Genomic DNA, 25,871 nt, shown 5'->3' on the forward strand with positions numbered 1-25,871 from the left:
TGGCATACATGTTACAAAATGTCAAAATGTAACAATAAATATGGCTAATGAAGACATTTAGACAAGTAAAAAATATAAGTTACTCGAGACAATTTTGATAATCAGGCAAAACACTAGTGATGAATAATTTTGTCAATTAATTGAATAAAAAGTAAAATATGTGTACATATTATGTTCCACTTGCTCTAGCGGAGTCACAGGACACAACCGGTTGTAATGTGTTGAATCTGCGTTCAACAAATGTGTATGAGAATTAAAACTTCTTCGCAAACATCAATTTGCGAGGGACGCGCAAGGAAATAGCACAACATTATGAGATTGAGGAACTTGCCAAACACTAAAGTTATTACTTAAGCAAGGGTATAGTTTCGCCAACAATGATGACAATGTTTAAGGGCCGGTAGCGATGCAAAAGTGGGTGGGGAAGGTCAAAAAATAAAACGTTTAAAAAAACATGTTTTTATTTAGTTTTGAGGAACGATCTTTTTGAGGGTGAAACATTTATTCTTGGCGACATGTTTTGGGTTAGTAAGGAGTTTAACAAATTTTACAAAAAAAACCCCCGATTTTAACAGATTTTGGATCAAAAAGCATTCACATACCTACGGAAAAGCCTGTCAACATTAGTACTTCGTTTTTATGTCAAAAAGGCCCCAAACTACTTATTCAACAACGCCTTGAAAGCTCTTGATGATATCTTGTCAAATAAGAATGTTGTTTAGAAAAATAATGAATTTTCACGGATGAAATTCATTTCCGGGTAAAAAAAATGCATATATATTTTTAAAAATAGCTGCAATCATCACAAAATCACAATACATTGTTGATTGGTCATTTCCGATAAATTTGACTCACAAATATAATTATTATTCTTTTCGTATTAAGGCCATTCCGGGAAAGCGTAAATGTTATTTGATTGGAAATCTGATAAAATATTATATCGTAAAAAATTCTAAACATCTAATTACAGTTTTTCATGTTGCATCGGAAGTCAAGCTTGTTAAATATTGAACCTCAAAACTAAATAGAAGTTGATTTTTTTAAAACATCTAAAATGGGTCCCTCAATCGACTTTTGCATCGCTGCCGACCCTTAAAGAATATCATGTTCATTGAACATTAAATTCAAGGGAAACGTTATAATTATATCTACAAAACAAATTGTTTTAAAATAAAAACATACTTATGTTGTCAGAAGCAATACTGTTTTTTGCAATGAATATTGATGGCTATCGCAGCTTTGAACGACTGCTAGACAGCTAATAACGTATAACTGTTTGAAAGAGAGCTGTCTTTTATCATTTACTCTGCATGAATTGGACAGCGTAGATACTGCAAAGAGAGTTTTATTATCAAGTCATAAATTTGTCCTGACATGAACTGTAACGCTGCGTTTTTGTACATAATTGTACAGCGAGGAGATGAAGCATTAGACATTGTATTTAAATGAATAAGCCGACTTTCGACCGCAATATTAGGGTTTATTATCAGTAATGTCATAACCAAGATGATGTATAAGTATAATAATTAAACTGATGATGATGATGATGATGATGATGATGATGATGATGATGATGATGATGATGATGATGATGATGATGATGATGATGGTGGTGGTTAGAATGATGAAGACATCGACGACAGCTACGACAGCGATATATCAGGTGGCTACTAATTCTGAAATATAGAAAATATGCACTTGCGTCTGAAGTATATATTTTTTAATATAACAGAGTGTGAGTGCCTTATTTGTCCCATTGACAGCTCTTTATCTTTATTTTCTATATGCATTGTGTTTTAAAAAACAGTGAGCTCAAAACCAACTGTGTGAATCTAGTGACACCCAAAACAGCAAGTATTTAAGAAACTGCTTTCAATTTTATATTTTGAGTGCTAGAGCCCCATGAAATTGTAATACGCCATGTGTGCAATCACTTGATGTATGTTTGTTTTTCTCAGGTACGACTTATCCCTGAAAAGAAATAAAAAATGATCATGGTATGCGCTGTTCGGCACACCATAACGATTATTCTTTGGGAACCTAAGGTAGAAGTAGATGGAGTTGGGCTGGATGAAAATGTTGGACAACAGTTCATCGGACGAGAGACTGACTTTCATACCAGAGAATACATTGTGCTAAAATACTTTTAAATGTTGGAAATATGAGACATTAAGAGTTATAATAGTTACCTCACACATCACTGAGGATTTGCAGGAAGCTGCTGGCTTCTTTCTGTTCAAAGTCTTTGGTAACCCTCTCAAAAAAGCGTCGCTTTGCCTTTGATGTTGCAATCTCCTCTAGTATGAGTTGCTTTTGTAGTTTCACTTTTTCTGTTTGTCCTCTGAAAGAGTTAAGATGTGCATCTTGGAGCTCTTCAGAAATAGACCTGCAAAATATATTACATATCTTTATACCAAATTGTTTTATCACTTTCATGTCACCTAAAAAAACAAGGTGCTCAGCGAAAGCTAATAAAGATTTAGTGAATGATCTTCGTAGTCGTCCGTCCGTCCGTCAACATTTCCTGGCAAAAGACAAGTTATCCTCTGTAACCACATGGTCAGTTTCAGAACACATTAACATGAAAGTTTTATACAAAGATAGCAAGTATATTTTTGCCATGTGTTTTTTAAAATATTAACAATACGCTTTATTCGGCAGTGCGTTGAATATGTAACGTTATCGAAAATGCACTTTATCCAGCGTTCAATATCAATAACATAACTAGTATTTAAATGTGATCTCATACATATAGCAACTACATTGATATTGTGTTGATGCACGATATACCCAGACAGGGTGTGAGGCGATATGGAACCGGATGATATTGTGTTGATGCACGATATACCAAGACCGGGTGTGAGGCGATATGGAACCGGATGATATTGTGATGATGCACGATATACCAAGACCGGGTGTGAGGTGATATGGAACCGGGTGATATTGTGATGATGCACGATATACCAAGACCGGGTGTAAGGCGATATGGAACCGGGTGATATTGTGATGATGCACGATATACCAAGACCGGGTGTGAGGCGATATAGAACCGGGTGATATTGTGATGATGCACGATATACCAAGACGTGGTGTAAGGCGATATGGAACCGGATGATATTCTGATTATGCACGATATACCAAGACCGGGTGTGAGGCGATATGGAACCGGATGATATTGTGATGATGCACGATATACCAATACCGGGTGTGAGGCGATATGGAACCGGATGATATTCTGATGATGCACGATATACCAATACCGGGTGTGAGGCGATATGGAACCGGATGATATTGTGATGATGCACGATATACCAAGACCGGGTGTGAGGCGATATGGAACCGGGTGATATTGTGATGATGCACGATATACCAAGACCGGGTGTAAGGCGATATGGAACCGGATGATATTGTGATGATGCACGATATACCAAGACCGGGTGTGAGGTGATATGGAACCGGATGATACTCTGATGATGCACGATATACCAAAACCGGATATGAGGTGATATGGAACCGGATGATACTCTAATGATGCACGATGTACCAAGACCGGATGTGAGGCGATATGGAACCGGATGATATTCTGATGATGCACGATATACCAAGACCGGGTGTGAGGTGATATGGAACCGGGTGATAATGTGATTGTATGCAATATACCAAGACCGGGTGTGAGGCGATATGGAACCGGGTGATATTGTGATTGCATGCAATATACCAAGACCGGGTGTGTGGCGATATGGAACCGGATGATATTATGATGATGCACGATATACCAAGACCGGGTGTGAGGCGATATGGAACCGGATGATATTCTGATGATGCACGATATACCAATACCGGGTGTGAGGCGATATGGAACCGGATGATATTGTGATGACGCACGATATACCAAGATCGGGTGTGAGACGATATGGAACCGGGTGATATTGTGATGATGCACGATATACCAAGACCGGGTGTAAGGCGATATGGAACCGGATGATATTGTGATAATGCACGATATACCAAGACCGGGTGTGAGGCGATATGGAACCGGATGATACTCTGATGATGCACGATATACTAAGACCGGATATGAGGTGATATGGAACTGGATGATACTTTAATGATGCACGATATACCAAGACCGGATGTGAGGCGATATGGAACCGAATGATATTCGGATGATGCACGATATACCAAGACCGGGTGTGAGGCGATATGGAACCGGGTGATATTGTGATTGTCTGCAATATACCAAGACCGGGTGTGAGGCGACATGGAACCGGGTGATATTGTGATTGTATGCAATATACCAAGACCGGGTGTGTGGCGATATGGAACCAGATGATATTCTGATGATGCACGATATACCAAGACCGGGTGTGAGGCGATATGGAACCGGATGATATTCTGATGATGCACGATATACCAATACCGGGTGTGAGGCGATATGGAACCAGGTGATACTCTGATGATGCATGATATACAAAAACCGGGTGTGAGGTGATATGGAACCGGGTGATATTGTGATGATGCACGATATACCAAGACCGGGTGTGAGGCGATATGGAACCGGGTGTTATTGTGATGATGCACGATATACCAAGACAGGGTGTGAGGCGATATGGAACCGGGTGATATTGTGATGATGCACGATATACCAAGACCGGGTATGAAGCGATATGGAACCGGATGATATTGTGATGATGCATGATATTCCAAGACCGGTTGTGAGGCGATATGGAACCGGGTGATATTGTGATGATGCACGATATACCAAGACCGGGTGTGAGGTGATATAGAACCGGGTGATATTGTGATGATGCACGATATACCAAGACCGGGTGTGAGGCGATATGGAACAGGGTGATATTGTGATGATGCACGATATACCAAGACCGGGTGTAAGGCGATATGGAACCGGATGATATTGTGATGATGCACGATATACCAAGACCGGGTGTGAGGTAATATGGAACCGGATGATACTCTGATGATGCACGATATACCAAGACCGGATATGAGGTGATATGGAACCGAATGATACTCTGATGATGCACGATATACCAAGACCGGTTGTGAGGCGATATGGAACCGGGTGATATTGTGACTGTATGCAATATACCAAGACCGGGTATGAGGCGATATGGAACCGGGTGGTATTGTGATTGTTTGCAATATACCAAGACCGGGTGTGAGGCGATATGGAACCAGGTGATACTCTGATGATGCATGATATACAAAAACCGGGTGTGAGGTGATATGGAACCGGGTGATATTGTGATGATGCACGATATACCCAGACTGGGTGTGAGGCGATATGGAACCAGGTGATATTGTGATGATGCACGATATACCAAGACCGGGTGTGAGGTGATATGGAACCGGATGATACTCTGATGATGCACGATATACCAAGACCGGATGTGAGGCGATATGGAACCGGATAATATTGTGATGATGCACGATATACCAAGACCGGGTGTGAGGTGATATGGAACCGGGTGATATTGTGATGATGCACGATATACCAAGACCGGGTGTGAGACGATATGGAACCGGATGATATTCTGATGATGCACGATATACCAAGACCGGATGTGAGGCGATATGGAAGCGGGTGATACTCTGATGATGCATGATATACAAAAACCGGGTGTGAGGCGATATGGAACCAGGTGATATTGTGATTGTGCGCAATATACCAAGACCGGGTGTGAGGTTATATGGAAGCGGGTGTTACTGCGGTGATGCACGATACACCAAGAAATACTTATCACGCGATCTGCCCAAATTTATCACCACATACATCCTCGGTATTACAAAATATAGGGATCTTGCAGTCTTTCCATTTTTCACACCACAACTTAGTAGCGACAACTGTAACAGGAGTCTAGAATAAGGGATAGGAAGATCATGCATGTTCATGGCATGCATAACTCTTTGAGGTTCTCCTCCACGCCCACGCGCTGAAATGCTTCCGACACGATATTGAATGACCTATCGGCGCAGTGAGAAATGTCTGCTCCATCTAAATCATCTAGAAAACTTACCACTTTTACATAATGTAAAGAAACACTTTATTTTGGCATATTATTCACACGCTGACAAATATAGTCTAATGAGAGTAGTCCAAATGGTTAACATAAATAGACTTGTTCTATTAAAAACAAAAGAAACTCATGCTACCTGGGTCAATCAAAATCTGAATATACGCTCGTCCTTCTTATTAGAACGATACGGACACTCGTCTGACTTCTCCGGATGTTTCCGGGAAACATTATCATTAATATGGCACGAAACGCATATGTGCTTCACGGAAAGTTTCTCTCCTCGAATGTACACCGTGTGCGAAAAGCACAGGTCTCTCCAGCACTCATGCAACCTCTCGAAACTAACACCCCAGACTTGATTTCCTCGCACGATTGCAAGTAGAATCTCCTCGTGATTGTTCAATACACAAGTCCATGGGTGTTAATTTAATATTGAAACTATAAACAAAGACCGCTCGGCTGGTGGCGCGCTTTACAATGAAATTTGTGCTAAAACCAGCGCCATCTATCACCTAAGTATTATTGGAAAAGCGTTATGTTAGAGAGAACGTAATAAATATCATATTTATGTCTAAATACTTACATTATTTCATAAATCTTTTTGAAAACAACTTCACGTATTTTTGTTTTCTAAACATTGACATTTAGTTTCCGACTGTCGCAATAGCATGATTTATCCTGTCAATTGCAAACAAATCGGTCCAATAACAAGGCGCCAAGTAAATTTTGGTTTCTTAGGATAGTAGACCACGTGATGTTTATCTACAGTCATTTGGTCATGTGTCCGCGAAAACGGACTTTTTTCTATTCTGAAACGTCAGAGGAAAAGCAAAAATAATGTCTCAGTATTTTATCAATAGTCCGCCAACAACCGACCTCAACAGCCATTCGCCCATAATGTCCCATCACTCTGCATAATAATGACACTGGCAAAACAATCGACCAGAAAATCTACATGTGATGTGGAAATCTTACCCCATCCGCAAATGCTGGAAAATGTGCAGCATTCAACGATAGTTCATTACATTTCTGTAATGAATGGCAAAATCTCACTTACAACAGAAATGGATTACCTTTTGCCGGTGCATTTCTGAATATCAAACACTATGAACATGATTTAAATCCATTGAACATGTGACGATTCCTTGTAAACACTCGTGAACTAGAACCATGACCTGTGTACTGTACTCTTTGACTTGCGAAATAATTGTTACATCATCAGATAATTTTTGGTGACTGATTCATATTTATGCACTTTTTAAAGTTTTTATGTTTTGAATTGAAATTGACGTATTAAAGTGCAATGAATTTGACTATAAGCATATTGCAAACAGATGAACAGTTTTGAGAACTATTACGGGGGCGATTAAGCATGGATACCGAATGTGAAGACGTCATCAGGAAAAACAACAGTTGTCGCCCTTATCTTAATGATAATTTGTATGTTGTTAATAGTGTTTTTAAAAAAACAAACAGTAACAGGATAAATAGAATACTAGGTTAGTGTCGTGGATGGAGGACGTTCAGCTGGCTCGGCTGCGGAAGTTATCGGGTTCGCCTTCGGCTCGCCCCATAATTTCCTCCGCCTTGCCAGATAAACATCCTCCATCCACGGCACTAACCTAGTATTCTCTATAACGAGTTGAGGTTGTCTTGGAGACCTTCCGATGTTTTATTCATCATTATACAGTCGTCGGCGTACAATATTCGGAAAATGTTTATTTCGTCTGCTGATAATCCAGAAAATACGTATCTTGAAGTGGGTTTCCCAAGTCATTCAGGAAAATGGAAAAAAATGCAGGAAGTAATCTCCCCTTGAAATAAGCATATGTTATTTGGGAAGATTTCGGAGACATTTTCACAGTATTTAAAACATAATTTATATAAATCCCGCAATATTGCAAACATCTTGCCGTCAACGCCAGCTTTAATTTACTTGTACCACAGTGATATTCTAGGGACAGAATAGTATGCCTTTCGGAAGTCCACAAACGCAACATATAACGTCATGTCAGTACGACACCTTTCTATTAAGGCATGTTAAGCAAAAACGGCATCAGAAGTTCTATGCTTTTGCTTGAATCCAAACTTGGTATCCGAATTATATATAAAAAAAACTGTTTAACACAGCATATCACTCAATTTAAATAATTTTCATTTGTTGTTGCATATATGAATTGTTTGATATGTTCTGTTTAATCCAAAGCAGTACATAAAATGTTTGACATTTTCACATACGTTTTTTTAATTCTTGATATTAAAAACATATCACTTATCGTATTATTTCCTCCTTATAAATGTAGTGCATGTACAGTAAAATAAATAAAACAGTTAAAGATGAAAGATCAATTAATGGCACAACATTTTTAATTTTAATAATAAAAAAAATATTATTCTTAGTTTTAACATTTTAAGGCAGGAGTTGGCATTATATTTTTTACAGCTCTCTCATCAGATAAATGGAAGCAACGTTTAACTGACAAATTTCAGTATAAGTTAAGTAACAGTTAAGTAGCACAGGCAGTTCATCTTCCAACCCATTATTACTGATTAGACACATCTTACCATTAACATCTACCTGTCTCTAACCCTATTGGCGCAATGCCAGTTCTGAACTTTACAAGGGCTGATCAATTATATGGCATTGATATAATAACACAGTGTTCATTTTCACAGTCAAAATGAAATTTATGATGCAATCTTAAGTTGTTTTCATAGTGACTAGCTTTAGCCTTAATACAATTTAATGATACAAGCTACTCATCCACACGCACATCAGTCGCATCATTTAACAGTGTTTTGAATTGTATATTTGTATTCAAGGGGTCAGTGATGTCTGCATAATTTCCACAAAACTATATTTACTCTAAAATGCCAGTTTTCTTTTTACATTTCCTTTTTGCAGATGAAATGTTACGATAAACTATTACTGAACTATCCTATTTAATCAACTGATTTTTTATGTATTATGTTATTTTCTTATTATTAACAAAGCTCAGAAAAACTGTTTTCATGTGAGGCACTCTATCAGTCAATTTACCCTTTACCAGTTAGCAAAGGGGTGTATATTTTCTTGTTTTACATGCAGGGCATAATTAATCAAAAAAAGTTCAAATGTTTTAATTATAATAAGAGTTCAATTGTTTCTTAACGAGAATGAACTTGTCGGTCAATGTTGCTAAGCACAGAACGTTCATGTATTTCAAACTTGTTCGTAGTAGTATTTTAATACCTTCTTGCTTGTAAAAGGATAAAGAAAATTGAACCAGGAACAGTATTTTTATTGCTCTTAAAATATGTTATATATAGGGTTCGTTTAACGGATTGTTAACCATGCCGATATTAATATACTAATGTATCGTTAGTAAATCGTGACCGTGGTGAAAATCTCAAATGTTTAAACATGCACTCCAACTCCCGAAATAATTAAAACAATTGTTTTGATATACCAAAAATGATGAATAAATGGCGAACAACGATTCTTATTAAGGATACCGAGTTTAAATTGAAAGAATCGTGCAAAACCTCTGTGTTTCTATCTTTTGAGACGAGAGTAGATCACAGTAAATCTTTTACCTTTTATAACAAGTTAATATGTTTGCGTCTTCAGCTATTAAATTCACGGTTACAATCCTGATATCAGTTATCAACAAAGTTGACCAAAACCAATTTAATTTGACACCATACTCTTCCTAAACCTGAATAAGGCGACGCTTTCTTAACTTTATTTCCATGTTACACATTAAATTTCTTAAACGAAGAAAAACAACTTAGCTGTCCATTTCATCATATTTATTTTTATTCATTTACATTTAAAAGGTTTGGAATGTTTGGCGAGACTCCCCTTTCACATATATAAATATCTGGGCCAAATTGACCACAGCGCAAATTATTTAGGCCCAAATGGCCATAGCGCAAAAAACTAATTTTGGGCCCACTTGACCCAAAATGAATTTTGAAAAAAATGGTCCGAAAATGTTGACCCGATTAAAGGCCAACTGGTCACCTGCCAAACTTTGGCGTCTTCCATGGCGACCTACCCCAAAGCCTCAGGGTTGAAAATAAGCAATCAATTATTGCAGCAGTTAAACAATACAATTTAGTTCAGCTCAGCAAATATGCAAATCAACTATCAATTACAAGTATTCATTCTTTAGCAAATGTAAATGAATTCCGTCACGGAAAAGCAATGTTCGGAAAGCACTTTAAAATGGTTAATGATAAATTTGCTTAAGATTTGGATAGAAAAGGTGCTGCCGAGCGCTAACCAATAGAAATATGGCGTACTTAGTACAACGGGTATTGACGCGGTGTTCAACGTACAAAACCCTTTCAAGAAAGGCAAGGTATCATGATAATTTACACATTCTGCTTAGGAGACACAAAATACATTTTTTCATATAGTCTATGGGAGCCTCGCCGGTCTTGGATTCCTCGGGGTATTCGTCTGGCAACTTCTAATGGTCGTTGCGCACATTGAACTTTCTGCACTGGGTCGCCAGCTTCCCCGGTTTTACGTCATTCAATAGAGCGATGGTAATGGCAAAACTGAAATATTCGAACAACACAACAGAAGAGCAACTATTTACATCGAAAAATGATAATTTAATGCGTTTTATGCTAATGTTTGTGTATAAAGCGTACCGCTCGGCTGCCTAAAATATGCAGGGGGCGGGGGGGGGGGGTAGGGTGGGTTTTTTTTTAAATGACGATGAAATTAATTCCATAACTTTTAACACACCTTGTACTGACGATGGCTTGATTCGAAAGAAAGCTTTACCACAAAGGATTAATACTTGTAAAGTGAGAATTTACTTGACCAATATAAATTTAGAAGAGCGATAAACAACTCATACGAATTGACCCTACGTTGACCTTCGGTTAATAACAACTAACATTTCACTTGTTGATAACCTCGGTTACTCGACATGAGTAACCGGAATTATCAACAAAGTTGACCAAAACCAATTTAATTTGACACCATACTCTTCCTAAACCTGAATAAGGCGACGCTTTCTTAACTTTATTTCCATGTTACACATTAAATTTCTTAAACGAAGAAAAACAACTTAGCTGTCCATTTCATCATATTTATTTTTATTCATTTACATTTAAAAGGTTTGGAATGTTTGGCGAGACTCCCCTTTCACATATATAAATATATGGGCCAAATTGACCACAGCGCAAATTATTTAGGCCCAAATGGCCATAGCGCAAAAAACTAATTTTGGGCCCACTTGACCCAAAATGAATTTTGAAAAAAATGGTCCGAAAATGTTGACCCGATTAAAGGCCAACTGGTCACCTGCCAAACTTTGGCGTCTTCCATGGCGACCTACCCCAAAGCCTCAGGGTTGAAAATAAGCAATCAATTATTGCAGCAGTTAAACAATACAATTTAGTTCAGCTCAGCAAATATGCAAATCAACTATCAATTACAAGTATTCATTCTTTAGCAAATGTAAATGAATTCCGTCACGGAAAAGCAATGTTCGGAAAGCACTTTAAAATGGTTAATGATAAATTTGCTTAAGATTTGGATAGAAAAGGTGCTGCCGAGCGCCAATGTGAAGCGAAGATAATCTGAGCTGAACTCCTTAAAGAACAAATTTGGGGCGGCAGCACAAGGGGAGCCCCGCCTTCTTGATACGAGATGGTAGCTTTCAATATGATCAGCATTATTCTACTAAGCAGCAGTTCGTATATAACTGTTATATTTCAGGCAAAGTGAGTTTAGCTTAGCGTGTTTCTGATACAAATTGCCAAATTCTGGTTGAATAACTCGTTGCCATCGTCTATTAAATGGACGCCATCTTGCAATAGATACTTGGTTGAAATATTGTGGGCCAAGAAGCACCCCCCTTTCTTTGAAATGTAATTTTTGTAGAAGCTGTTCAGGCGCCTTTTAGCGTTATACATAGCAATGTGATTTTTGGAATAGCGCCATGTTAATCTAGGTAAAATTTGCGAGAACACAACTATGGTACCAGGTAAGATGTTGCCAATATTATCTACCAGCATCTTAAAATGCTTTATAAACTCAGAAATTTTTATCCTCCCAATATCATTCCCGCCGCAATGCATAATGATCATGGCTGGTGGCTGGCACATGTTTACGCGTTTCAAAAGGTTAATCTTTCTTTCCATTTCCTTAATGCCTCAGCCCCCGTAACCCTGCCACCACAACTTGCATGACTCTATTTTCAAGTTAGGATCAGACATCCACGCATGCATGAACCCGTTCCTGACGATGGATGACCCCACAACCCATACGTGCTTAGGAGAACATAAATATGAAAGAATATACAAACAAACTTAAAATTTGTTTCCGATCAATTGAAAGTAATCAACGGTATGAGAGAAATGATCAAATCGTAGGTACTGCGAATTCTAATGAAACAGTATACTATTAAAACCCATTAAACTTCTTCACATGCCAGATAGTAGTGCAGCCTAACGGAACGGCGGTTATTACTACACACTGAATAAAAACGTTAATTTAAACAAGGCAACGACTGTGTGTTGCCGGTTTTGATGTATGATTTATAAGCCTCTGACTTCCATCGACCTGCGGCCTTAATAATGTCAACAGGACAGCCTACCAAAGCGGCAGTTGTTGCTGCACCTATTCTAAATGAATGTGTATTGTATATTAAATACTCAATGTTTAATGTAGAGAGGCACTTTTCAATATAACTGAAAATTGACCGCGTGTCAATGGTTTGCCATCCAGATGACAGAGCAAGGGGCCTCTGATTTTAGGCCGTTTAACAATAAACTGCCTCATGGCCAACGTAGGACATGTATTGTTAGTAGCCTTCGGAATTTTTATACTATGGCCCCGGGATGTTTGGTCCGTTTTGGAACCCCTTATATTCACAATGAGAGCATTTTCTGGCGAGGCCAAAAACACGTCATCAATTGCAACTACCCTATTTGTTAGCTCTTGTTTTGTAACAGTGATTTCACCCACCCGGAAAAAGCCAAAAAAAGCTAAGCTTTTCAGCGGATAACAACTGACTTTCATAATGATTGGTGGTAACAAAAGGTAATACTTCAATTATATTTTCTAGCAAGCCCAACGTTATAGGTAACCTTGTTCTAGAAGAAGGTGTGCCTTTTTGGATGCCATTAAGTATACGATTAACAATGTAATTTTCTGTGGCGTCTGGGTGACCGAAAAGCTTGCATTGGCATCCGACCGCACATTTGTAGAGCTTAATGGTATTGTATGTTAGCTTTTCTAAAGAAAGGTATGACAAAAACATGACTATATGATCGACCTCCGGAGGCCAAGTATCCGGTTATTGATACAGAAATCGAAAATCCCGAAACCATTTAAGCCCTACATTATATGACTCCAGTGTGTTAACTGACAATGACGACGATATTAGTCGTCTACTTTTATTTCTGAGATCAGCGACAGAAAATTTTCTGGCAGTTGTTCTTGGTGAGTAGCTATTGGTGCAAGCCACTGTTTGCGTGAAATAGAACCAGCAATTTCATTTGCATGTGTATCAATGTGCATTGCCTTAAAGAAAATATTCAACTGCATGCATTTCAAAACAAATCTCACTAGATTCATGACCCGCCTTGACTTTGCTGTTTGCTTGTTTACTATAGAGAATAGCGCTAAATTATATATATACGAACACTGATTCGCTTATTTGCCAACTGCGGCGCCCACAAATAAACGGCTAAAACAACTGTGACCATTTCGAGAAATGTGATGTCCTTGATGACCTTATCTTTTATCCAGTGCTTAGGCAATTGAAAGAAAGCCCACTTGCCGTTTAAAAAAAAAAAAAAAAAAAAACACCCACAGCCCAACTCAGCGCTACCCGCACTGTCGGTAAAGAGTTGCAAGTTTTCATTTTCGTACAAAGGCCGTTAAATTCTGACAAAAAAAACAAAAAAAAACAAACAACTAAGCCACATAAGAAAGTCTTCGTGCATGCCTTGCGTTATCCTTAATTTGTAAAATTTTATTTTCAATCCAGACAGAGTCATAAAAGCGCCGAAAAAAGCTCTACTCGAGCGAATAGCTTGGCCAAAAAAAAACAACAAAAAAAACACAATTTTCCTACCAATGACTGAAGATCACCTAATGTATTTTTTTTCTTGTTAACATAACGTGACAGCAAGGACTTCACTTCCTCAATTTTAACGAGTGGGATCCTTATATTAACTTTGCAAGAGTCGATCTCAAGGCCAAGTAATACTAAAGCAGTTGTTGTTCTTACGCTTTTCTCTTCATGGGGAAACCAATTCCGTTGCAAATTGTATGAAATGTTTTTAGTAATATACCACAATTGTTTGTTTCATCGGGCCCGACGAAAATAAAATAGTCTAGATAGTGGTCAAGAGATGGTAGTCCTGATACTGTTTTTACAAGCCAATGGATAAATATTGAGAAAACCTCAAAATAGAAAGGGGCGCAGCTGACACTGAACGGAAGATTAAGGTCGATGTATATTGCCCCTTGTACTTTCATTCCCAGTAAGTTGAAATCACACGGATTTATAGGCAATAGCCGAAATGCTGATTTTATGTCTCTTTTAGCCAATAAGCAATTTGGGCCTAAATCGAGAATCATATCAACCACCTTATCGAATGACGTATACGACACTGTTTTGATTTCATCTTTAATACCCCCATTTATTCCACCGGTTTTTCTCGGAAAGCTGAGATGGGTAATAAGACGGTGCCCTCCGACCGATTTTGGGACGAGCCCTAATGGCGAAATATGGAGATCTGAAAAGGGTAACTCAGTGAAAAGCCCTGCCATTCTGCCTGCTTGAATTTCTTTATTAATTTTATCTAAAACAATTGCCGGATTAACTTCAGCGGATTTTAGATTTTTTGAGTCAAAGAATTTCCGCTCTCCATAGTATCATAGCTCGAAACCATGTTTAATACCATTTCTAATAACTGTGCGTGCTCTCTATTTGGGTATTGAGGGAGTGAGCCACAGCTCATTGTCAATTTTACCAAATGAAAAGCTCAATGGGTCAATTGCGAGGCGCATTCTAAATTGCTGGTCATATTCAAGCCAGCCAAGTCCAACAAAATTTCTTAGCTGCCAGCCTTATATCTCGTCCGTATTTCAGCAACTCCTGGGTTTTATTAGGGTGAGCGGTTAAGAATAAAGAGCTATAAACAAAAAAGGCGTCGGTCCATTGTTCAATGTTTGATATTTTGGACGTATTTTGTTTGGCTCTAAGCGCAATTTCGCCGTTCGGGCCTATTGATAATTGTTTCACATCATCTTGAGCGCTTACGGGTTTTTCTTGGTCTAATAATTGAGCAAAATCGACATAGCTACCAGAAATAATCTTAGATTTAATGGAAGCCGACACTGAGTCTCCCAAATGGCTGTGCATGCTTGGCGACATATACATGGTTGCATCCTGCTCTAAAGGTGCATTAACTATGGGGGTTATACCTTGCTCACAATGTGCCTGATTCACCAAGGGCGTAGGAAACTCCGGGCTCTGGCTCTGGGCGGCCTGCACGTCCGAATACCTCATGGGTAGCGCGTCGCTGTATGATGTGGCACTAAATGTCGCGGCGCTTGTCGGTGCTCCCGACGGCTGAGCCACGTGGCTGGCAGGCGGTAAGTTTATCGTGTTCACTCGTGTGTACGAGGATAGTGTCCCTGTAACCGGCGTGGCCGTCTCGGACCTGGCGCGCTTGGCCGTCCGCAGCTCGTGAATGATTTCGCGAAGAGCCGTCTCAGACATGTCAATAAATGGAAAAAGAATAGTAAACAAGGAAATGACAGCATGAATAACCATTAGCGAGTAAATCTATTTTAACCACAGCTTATATCACTTACAGTTCTTATAGTTAATATTTATTTTATGACAAGACCGGAACCACTAAATCACTATTGCATAATAATTATACTACTCCAACACAGTTATAAATTTTAATTTCCCCTGAGCCGAAAAGATGCATATTGAAATCAAGTATTGAAAACAAAAACCCGAATGACAGAACGCGTCCTCTCAGCTCAGATACATATGCGGGAGCTATCATTACCATTCTGTTTCAGATACAGCTTTACAATAACAAACCAAGGTATAGTTACGTAGTATACCGATGACCACGTGCGCTCTGTCAAAAACAGCTGAGCAAATATCGATCATGACTAGACATATGAAAACCAATAATAATGTGAAGCCGATAAATATTTTGCTGATACTGACATATCACTTATAAACTTAATTTTGACGAAGCAATATAATTTATATCAAATAGTTGTAATATATATATATATTTTTTTAAATGACGATGAAATTAATTCCATAACTTTTAACACACCTTGTACTGACGATGGCTTGATTCGAAAGAAAGCTTTACCACAAAGGATTAATACTTGTAAAGCGAGAATTTACTTGACCAATAGAAATTTAGAAGAGCGATAAACAACTCATGCGAATTGACCCTACGTTGACCTTCGGTTAATAACAACTAACATTTCACTTGTTGATAACCTCGGTTACTCGACATGAGTAACCGGAATTATTAATATTTTTCATAAATGCATTAATTAGTAAGAAGATAAGGTGTATCACTCAAATTTCATGTTTGTAATTAATGTGTTTGTATGGATTTTGAATAGGAGGGTCATTTTAAAATAAATACGGTACTGTTTATCTTACACGTTATCATTATTATTATAATAGGATATGTACATATCTATTTGCTCTTTATTATAATAAATTGTTAAAATAAACAACAAGCTTTAAATGTCTAGAGCTGCAACTATCGCGGAAAAAGTTATATTTGTTTCTAATTGATAAACTTACATTTAAAAGCGTGTGCCACTATCATCCACTAAAACAATCCCGACTTCTGTCACCAAAGTAAGTAACGGTAATGTTTCTAGTTTTGAAAGTGATGTGCTAACATAAACTAAACTGATGACACGTTTTCCGAGCGGTATCCTTTCGAGCGGTTTTTAAGTTTAGAATCTAAAATTAATTGCCGTGTCTTGTCAAGTAAATGTCACCTTTTTTAATCGGAATCGATTGAAGGCATTTACGATTAAAATGTATCGATATCGATTTCAAAACATTAACGTGACATAACAGGATCAATTTTCATAGTTGCACAGGCTTTAAAATATCGTAATTGTTTTTCCTGCGAGTATTTCAGAAATATTCTTGTTTAAATTCTTATGTATTTCCGCTTTACTTCGGAGCCACAGGTGAACCCATTTATGTCCTGTGAATGCCAGAGAGTTATTTTGTCTTTTCACCGCCTTGTTGAGAAAGTGGCCACAAGCTTGTCTCACAAGATTCGAGGAATCTGAGACATTTTTACAGGTATTATGAAATCTCTTATCCTGCAAATTGTAGTCAATTTCGTCATTAAAGAACGCAACATTTGCGACGTGAATGTCGTGTTTATAGTCTTCTCCTGTTAGATATGACACGGTAGTCCCGCTGTTGTCATTGTTTATTATGACAGATTTGTTCAATAAACGCTCTTTTACATAGGAAATAAAGATTTCAGTCAGATACATTGGACCTGTGGCATCCAAAACATTTTTATGGTTCATTGTACCTTCTAGTCCATTCATTAGTGCCTTCATTATCGCATGTTTTGGTCGACAAAAAATGATTGCATTGTTCAACAGTAAGGACATGTTGTACAGCAACGCACTGTGTTCTATTGGCTCTGGGGGGATAATACATCCGTACTTGTATGTTATCCGGTCAAACGAGCGGTATGCCACAACGTCAAGGTCCAAATACGCACCACCGAATTCATACAACACAACGTAGCGTAACGCGTCAGCTCGCATTATGTTTCTCTTGTATTTATCCCAAATAGGAAGCAGATTTGGATGTCTCTCCTTCACTAGTTTCCTAGCTGAGTCATCTGTCCAAAAATGGTATGTCCAGTTGGCGTTGATGTTGACAACTGTGCGAACATGACTCTCCAATTTAGAGGGAATCATGACCGTCTCAAACGTCTGGTGTATTATGTGTGGAATAAGTGGTTTTCTCGCATCGGTGGGTACAAGAAAATCTTCAGCAACAGCAGAATATGTTGTTTGCAACACAGACATGTTATGTTCCTCGGGAAAAATGATTAGTGACGGTCTCACGGTTTCACTAACATCGCTAAGCATATCTGAAGATATAAATAACTAATTGATAATAATTATACGTTCGTATAATCTCCTGTTCCAATGCCTTGAAACATTGTGTAAAAAGTGTAACGGATATTAACCATTAACTATATTAGTATTTTAGTTCATTGAGACATTTCCATAACACGAATTATACAAATAAAAGATCGTTTATCATGTTCAAAATAATTTCATTTTATTAAGGCCTAAAATTATGTGAAAAGAGACAAAAACACACTTTATACCGACGCTAAAATTAGTCTGCTAAGACTTATTCCGCTATAGGGAAATTTAAACCAGCGAAGTACGAATAATTGCAATCGATTCAAAAGCTTTAGTTTTATTTACGCATGAACCGTAACGAAACATGATTTTATGGTTGCTTATTCATAGTATTATATTTTTTGACAAATACTTCCTTTTTAAAGAACTTCTTATATCAAATACATGTATATACCAACCTGTCAGCCTAAGCACTGTCACAGAACTAACAACAAATATAATTCCTAAGAGAAAAGTTTTCCTGCTTAACGCTCGCATAATGAGCACGGATAAAATCCCAGTAATATGTCGCGTGCAAAACGCTCAACCTACTGAATATAAACATAATGTAAAGCTGACGATAAATGTAATATCGCCTCAAATATACCCACTCAACCTAATAATACATGTGAAACATACCCAAATCCATACTAAGATACATTGAGAGTATTTGAAAATAATCGCTTGGGCTACATGTAGCCTGTTAGTATCATTTGTTATTCTAGGTTAAGAAATATAACTTGGAAATACATGTAGTATCATGATCATGAAGGTAAAATATCATAATTATTTATTAACTGAATATTTAACTGTTTTTGTTACAGAACGCCGGCCAAGTAGTTTAAATGAAAAATGTATTCAATGCACTCTATTGACGAAATATCGATTTTAAACATGCTTTCATTATTAAATGGTTGTTTAAGTGCTCATACAGAAATAAATGAACGGATGCAAAGCAGTTTTAAGTGGTCTACATTATATCGTGTAAACTATCCAGTAACTGGGCCAGCCACTGTTTATACACCTGATTCTAATCAATGATAACAGCCTGCTGATTAACTGAAAATAATGTATGGGCACATTTGAAGTATTTTGCCTCCCTTTGAAAAATTATCATGTTGACCCCTAGCAATGGGGAGTACCTCAACAGTATACGACGGACAATGTATATCGCCACTAGCAATGGGGAGTACCTCAACAGTATACGACGGACAATGTAGATTTGCCACTAGCAATGGGGAGTACCTCAACAGTTAACGACTGACAATATAAATCGCCACTAGCAATGGGGAGTACCTCAACAGTATACGACAGACAATGTATATTGCTTCTAGCAATGGAGAGTACCTCAACAGTATACGACGGACAATGTAGATCGCCACTAGCAATGGGGAGTACCTCAACAGTATACGACGGACAATGTAGACTTGCCACTAGCAATGGGGAGTACCTCAACAGTTAACGACTGACAATATAAATCGCCACTAGCAATGGGGAGTACCTCAACAGTATATGACGGACAATGTAGATCGCTTCTATCAATGTGGAGTACCTCAACAGTATACGACGGACAATGTAGATCGCAACTAGCAATGTTGAATACCTCAACAGTATACGACGGACAATGTAGATTGCCACAAGCAATGGGGAGTACCTCAACAGTATATGACGGACAATGTAGATCGCAACTAGCAATGGGGAGTACCTCAACAGTATACGACGGACAATGCAGATCGCTTCTTGCAATGGGAGTACCTCAACAGTATATGACGGACAATGTAGATTGCTTCTAGCAATTGGGAGTACCTCAACAGTATACGACGGACAATGTAGATTGCCACAAGCAATGGGGAGTACCTCAACAGTTTATGACGGACAATGTAGATCGCCACTAGCAATGGGGAGTACCTCAACATTATACGACGGACAATGTAGATTGCTTCTAGCAATGGGGAGTACCTCAACAGTATACGACGGACAATGTAGATTGCTTCTAGCAATGGGGAGTACCTCAGCAGTATACGACGGACAATGTAGATTGCTTCTAGCAATGGAGAGTACCTAACAGTATATGACGGACAATGTAGATCGCCACTAGCAATGGAGAGTACCTAACAGTATATGACGGACAATGTAGATCGCCACTAGCAATGTGGAGTACCTCAACAGTATACGACATATACAGCAATAAAGCATAGAACTTAATGATTGCCTGAAAATGTAGGTCGTATTCTGGTTATAACACAGCTGAACTAGCTATTATATGATGTCAATATTCACGCAACGACAGCCTACTATCACATAATTCATATTAACAGCCGCTTCTGAGTCCTTGGCGATTTTTGTATTGGCGTCTCAATGAATATCCAAATGTTAAAAAAGTTCCCTAAACGCGCATTACTGTGGCTATCATCACATGGCGAACATTTAAAAGTTGGGGGGTCTATATTAGAAATATTTTGGTTAGCTGTTTCCAGTCTAAAAATCTTTGTTAAATATTAACTATAATTCCAAATGGTTATGTTTTCAATATGTTTAGAGCATAGTTGGTAAAATCATAATGACTAAGTCACTGACTGTTTACCTTATATATTTTCCTTAAGTTAGATGTTCTAAAAATTCTAAGATTATAAGCTGTTCTCTTTAGGCGGCGAACCAAATTATGACGCTTGTGCTGATATTCAGTATAATAATTGTTTATGTCTAGACTGGGTTTATGATTGATGTGGGTAATCTGATAGCATGCCATAAATAACCAACCTTTTCAGTGTATAAAGTCACGGATGCATGATGATAAGGTTGACTGGAGTTACATATTGAATACCTCCCTTGCTTTATTTATTCGTAAAACTACAAATCCATTAATAAAGACTAGCGGATAGGTGATTTGATTTTGGTCGGAATGAAGGTTATATTTTAGTATAGGAAACAATTTATTAATATATGGAACTAATAGATATTTGCTTCACTAATCTGAATAAATTGTGCTCAAAAATAAATAAATCTCCTCTATTGCCGCAACATGGAAATCGGTGTACAGAAATAATAATTGATGTTTTGATCTTTTAAATAGAATATCTACCGGATCGTTATAACATTTATTGCTTGTCTTTATTTGAGATTGTTATACGATTTTTATGTATTTAGCCCTTGGTGTATTCATTGCTTTCAAGTCGGATGGGCAACTTTAAGCTGACTGAACCTTTCATCTTAAAAATAGGATTGCATCGCTCCATTGCTCATATGTTAAATGTATGAATATTTCCCCAAATGTAGTATGACTTGACATTTAAGGATGTGTAACTAAATGGACCATTAACATTCTGAAATGGTACATTTTTGACGTATTATTTGTTCTCCTAGGCTGAACTAAATAGTTAGCTAGGACGATTTTAGGTTTGGTTGTAGGCGGGTGGGGTGGGGGGGGGGGGGCGGTTGCTATAATGTGACAGTTCAAATACTGATTTTAACTAGATTTCTTTACGAAAAATCATTGCCTCTGTTTCCACTTCCATTTGTTTTCAGCACAACAGAAAGTAGAACCAATAAATAAAAAATAAAATTAATAGGCTGTTGCAGTGCAGTTTAGCGTGCTTTCACGAGATTTCGTAACAAATCGAGGGGTGAATGCGTAAAGGTTCTAAGTGACATTAAATAAAGAAGCAGATATAACCTTTTGCTTCCACCTCTCGAACTTCTGTTCCCATTGCATCTAATTTTTCTCAAAATTATGGCAAGGAAATTTGTATATTTTCCAATAGTCCTTAGCGGTTATAACAGCATGTAATATTATATATATCGTTTAAACAAGTGTCGTAACATGAACTTAAAGCTGCACTATCACAGATTTACCGTTTCTACAACTTTTGTCGTGGAAAGAGCAAATTTTGCTAAAATATCTGCAAACCGATGATGAAAGATTGCAGTCAAAAGATCAGATCGCCGTTTTCATATTTCCGTTCGAAAATTAATGTTTTTTGGCTTAAACTGTTACTAACGGTTTAAGAAAAAATGCATAAAACATCAATATTTGAGCTTACATATGACATCTGGTATCTGATTTTTTGTCAGCAGTCTTATATCACTGGTATCCATGCATTGTCGAATAAACTGGCTCGTTCCAAGACAAAAAATGAAAAAAAGTCCAAACGGTAAATCTGTGAGAGTGTATCTTTAATATTAAAATATGGCTTCTTGTGAACTTTGCATAGAGGCGACCCTTCTTTATATTTCAAATACCCCACTTCGATAAAGACTGCCAGGTTTTATCCAAAAAGACAACAGTTTTCTACCTGATTGCAATACATATAGTTACATTTGTAACACAGCAGAAAATAATACTTAAAATATGGTACATTGTTAACCATTTTTGGAACGATGATTATGCGAAAATCGACATTAAAACGATGTAATATAAAGTAAATTAAAACAAGAAATACTCATAAATTAACTTGTCTGAAATACAAGCATAACTAATTGGGATCATTACATGTGTTCATATATAAATCACCCGATGCAGTCTAATCTTAAAGTGTATTCATTTCTACTTATAACAAATATCATTTTTCCCTTATTGATTTGTGTTCATAGACTCTGGTTTACTCTCAAATCTAAGAAGCCATATGGGGGGGGGGAACATTTACAAATATTCAAAATGATACATACATAAACATGATAATAAATAGGCACAAAACGATCGTTTAAAGAATTCTCGAAAGAAAACACTTATTGCAATAATTGTAATAGCAATTTGGGTAACATAGCAAATACACTACATTTTTTTATCCAGGGTAACGTATGGCTGGGTTCATATTTTCCCAAGTTTTACAAACAAATATTTCCATTTCGAAAAGTTTGAAGACATTCGAAATAACTTATATTAAAGAATTCCACGATGAACTACTTTTTATGTTAAAAAGCCTACTTCAAATAATAAATGGCTAATGGCAAATTTTGTACTTTAACGCCTAAGATATTTCAAGAAATTGGGGCCATAGCGTTACTTTTGTGCAATCTATTGGTTTAATAGAAAACAACACAATCAAGATCATGTATAAGCAATAGATAATACACAATATTACAATTTACGCTTGATTTGCGTGTTGATTTATTAGCGTAAGTTATTATATTTATTTTGAATTATGTATATATTAAATATCTAATAGTTGCAAATAGTTTTTATATCTTAAGTTGGCTACAACTGTTTCAATGTTCGAGATAAATTAGTCATTGTATGCAAACGAAGTAGATTAATTGACGTTAAATAATATATTCCATGAGCAAGTAATTATGGTCAGAGACCAGATAAAGAATTATTTACTCTGTCAGAAATTATTCTTATGGTGGCATATTACTGCACTAAGATAACCTGTTAAAGTTCGCGAATCGTTTCGTGTTAACCACGTAATTTTCGCTCCCTGTCCGAGCTAGATGAGCCATGCTGAAACCCGCACTCCCAAACCCCGCTAGATTTGCCATGCTGAAACCCGCTGCGCACCGCTTCCTGACCCCGCTAGAATTGCTATGCTGAAACCCGCGATCCCGACCCCGCGAGATTTGCTATGCTGAAAACCGCGCTCCCCAACCCCGCTAGATTTGCTATGCTGAAACCCGCTGCGCACCGCTTCCTGACCCCGCTAGAATTGCTATGCTGAAACCCGCGATCCCGACCCCGCGAGATTTGCTATGCTGAAACCCGCGATCCCGACCCCGCGAGATTTGCTATGCTGAAAACCGCGCTCCCCAACCCCGCTAGATTTGCCATGCTGAAACCTGCGCTCCCCGACCCCGCTATATTTGCCTTGCTGAAACTCGCACTCCCCGCCAACGCTAAATTTGCCGTGCTTAAACCCGCGCTCCCCGCCCCCGTCAGATATGCCATGCTGAAACCCCGCTCCCCGCCCAGTTAGATTTGCCATGCTGAAACCCGCTGTACCCGTCTCCGCTAAATTTGCCATGCTTGAACCCGCGCTCCCCGCCCGAGTCAGATTTGCCATGCTGAAACCAACGCTCCCCGCTCCTGTTAGATTTGCGATGCTGAAACCCGCTGTACCCGCTAAAGCTAGATTTGCCATGCTGAAACCACGCTCCCCGTCCCTGTTAGATAGATTTCCCATGCTTAAACCCGTGCTCCGCGCCCAGCTAGATTTGCCATACTAAAACCCGCGCTCCTCACCCCCGCTAAAATTGCCATGCTGAAACCCGCTTCCCCCGCGCCCGTTAGAATTGTCATGCTGAATCCGCGGTGCCCAACCCATCTAGATTTGCCATACTAAAACTGGCGGTCCACGCTCACCGCCCCCGATATTTTGCCATGCTAAAACACGCAGTCCACACCGCCGATAGATTTTCCATACTGAAACCCAGGCTTCTCGCCCCCGAAAGATTTGTCATGCTGAAACCCGCAGTTGCCGTCTCCGATAGATTTGCCATGCTGAAGCTCACCGCACCCCGCCCCCCCCCCCCCCCATTGATTTGTCATGCTGAAACTCGCAGTCTCTGTCCCCGATAGATTTGCCATGCTGAAATCCGCGCTCCCTGTCCATGTTAGATTTAGCATGCTAACACCCACGCTTCTCGCCCCCCCTCCCTGGAGTTGCCGTGCTTAAGCCAGCGCTCCCCGCCCCCGCTAAATTTCCTATGCTGTAACCCGCGCTCCCCGCCCCCGCTAAATTTGCCGTTCATAAACCCGCGGTCCCTGCCCCCGTCAGATTTGCAATGCTGAAATCCCCGCTCCCCGCCCCGTAAGATTTGCCACGCTGACATCCGTGGTTCCCAACCCATCTAGATTAGCTATGCTGAAACCAAGGCCCCCCATCACCGCTATATATATTTGCCATTTTGAAACCCGCGCTCCCCACTCCCATAAGATTTGTCTTGCTGATACCCGCGCTCCACGCTCCCGCGTAAATTACCATGCTGAAACCTGTGCTCCCCGCCCCGTTAGATTTGCCATGCTGAAACCCGCATTCCACACCCCGATAGATTTACCATGCTGAAACCCGCATTCTACCCCAGATAGATTTGCCATGCTGAAACCCGCTGTCCACACCATGATAGATTTGCAATGCTGAAACCCGCAGTCAACATCCCCGATAGATTTGCCATGCTGAAACCCACGCTCCCCGCCCCCGATAAATTTGCCATGCTGAAACGCACACTCCCCGTCCCCGATAGATTTGCTATGCTGAAACCCGCAGTCCCCGTCTCCGATAGATTTACCATGCTGAAACCCAAGCTTCCCGCCCCCGCAAGATTTGCGATGCTGAAGTCCCCGATCCCCGCCCCGTAAGATTTGCCACGCTGACATCCGCGGTTCCCAACCCATCTAGATTTGCTATGCTGAAACCAAGGCTCCCCATCCCCGCTGAAACCCGCGCTCCCCACTCCCATTAAATTTGTCATGTTGATACCCGCGCTCCCCGCTCCCGCGTTAATTTTCATGCTGAAATCTGCGCTGCCCGCCCCGTTAGATTTGCCATGCTGAAACCTGCATTCCACACCCCCGTTAGATTTGCCATGCTGAAACCCGCAGTCCACACCCCCGATAGATTTGCAATGCTGAGACCCGCAGTCCACATCCCCGATAGATTTGCCATGCTGAAACGCACACTCCCCGTCCCCGATAGATTTGCCATGCTGAGACC

General features: G+C 39.0%; 2 protein-coding genes across 2 annotated transcripts; both read right to left on the minus strand.

Moving 5' to 3' along the window:
* Window positions 1-9,815: 9,815 nt before the first annotated feature.
* Window positions 9,816-18,768, minus strand: LOC128240023 (uncharacterized). Its single transcript, XM_052956504.1, has 3 exons — window positions 18,645-18,768; window positions 15,484-18,185; window positions 9,816-10,586 (listed from the first exon to the last, which is right to left on the minus strand). The coding sequence occupies exons 1-2, from the start codon at window positions 18,721-18,723 to the stop codon at window positions 17,164-17,166; spliced, it is 1,101 nt and encodes a 366-aa protein (XP_052812464.1). The 5' UTR covers window positions 18,724-18,768; the 3' UTR covers window positions 9,816-10,586; window positions 15,484-17,163.
* A 5,102-nt stretch (window positions 18,769-23,870) lies between these two features.
* Window positions 23,871-25,008, minus strand: LOC128240943 (filaggrin-2-like). The gene is made up of 2 exons (XM_052957932.1): window positions 24,797-25,008; window positions 23,871-24,321 (listed from the first exon to the last, which is right to left on the minus strand). Exons 1-2 carry the CDS (start codon window positions 25,006-25,008, stop codon window positions 23,871-23,873), a joined length of 663 nt encoding a protein of 220 aa, XP_052813892.1.
* Window positions 25,009-25,871: the final 863 nt, after the last annotated feature.

This window comes from Mya arenaria, chromosome 7 (assembly GCF_026914265.1).
Source record: "Mya arenaria isolate MELC-2E11 chromosome 7, ASM2691426v1".
NCBI lineage: Eukaryota > Metazoa > Mollusca > Bivalvia > Myida > Myidae > Mya > Mya arenaria.

Bases quoted from the DNA above. Each gene is read 5' to 3' on its own strand.
- LOC128240023 (XM_052956504.1), bottom strand. From the start codon at position 18,723: ATGCGAGCGTTAAGCAGGAAAACTTTTCTCTTAGGAATTATATTTGTT. The intron at 18,186-18,644 runs GTTGGTATATAC...TTATATCTTCAG, and splicing joins GACAGTGCTTAGGCTGACAG to ATATGCTTAGCGATGTTAGT.
- LOC128240943 (XM_052957932.1), bottom strand. From the start codon at position 25,008: ATGGGTTGGGAACCACGGATGTCAGCGTGGCAAATCTTACGGGGCGGG. The intron at 24,322-24,796 runs GTGGGTGTTAGC...TCTATCTAACAG, and splicing joins AGGGAGGGGGGGCGAGAAGC to GGACGGGGAGCGTGGTTTCA.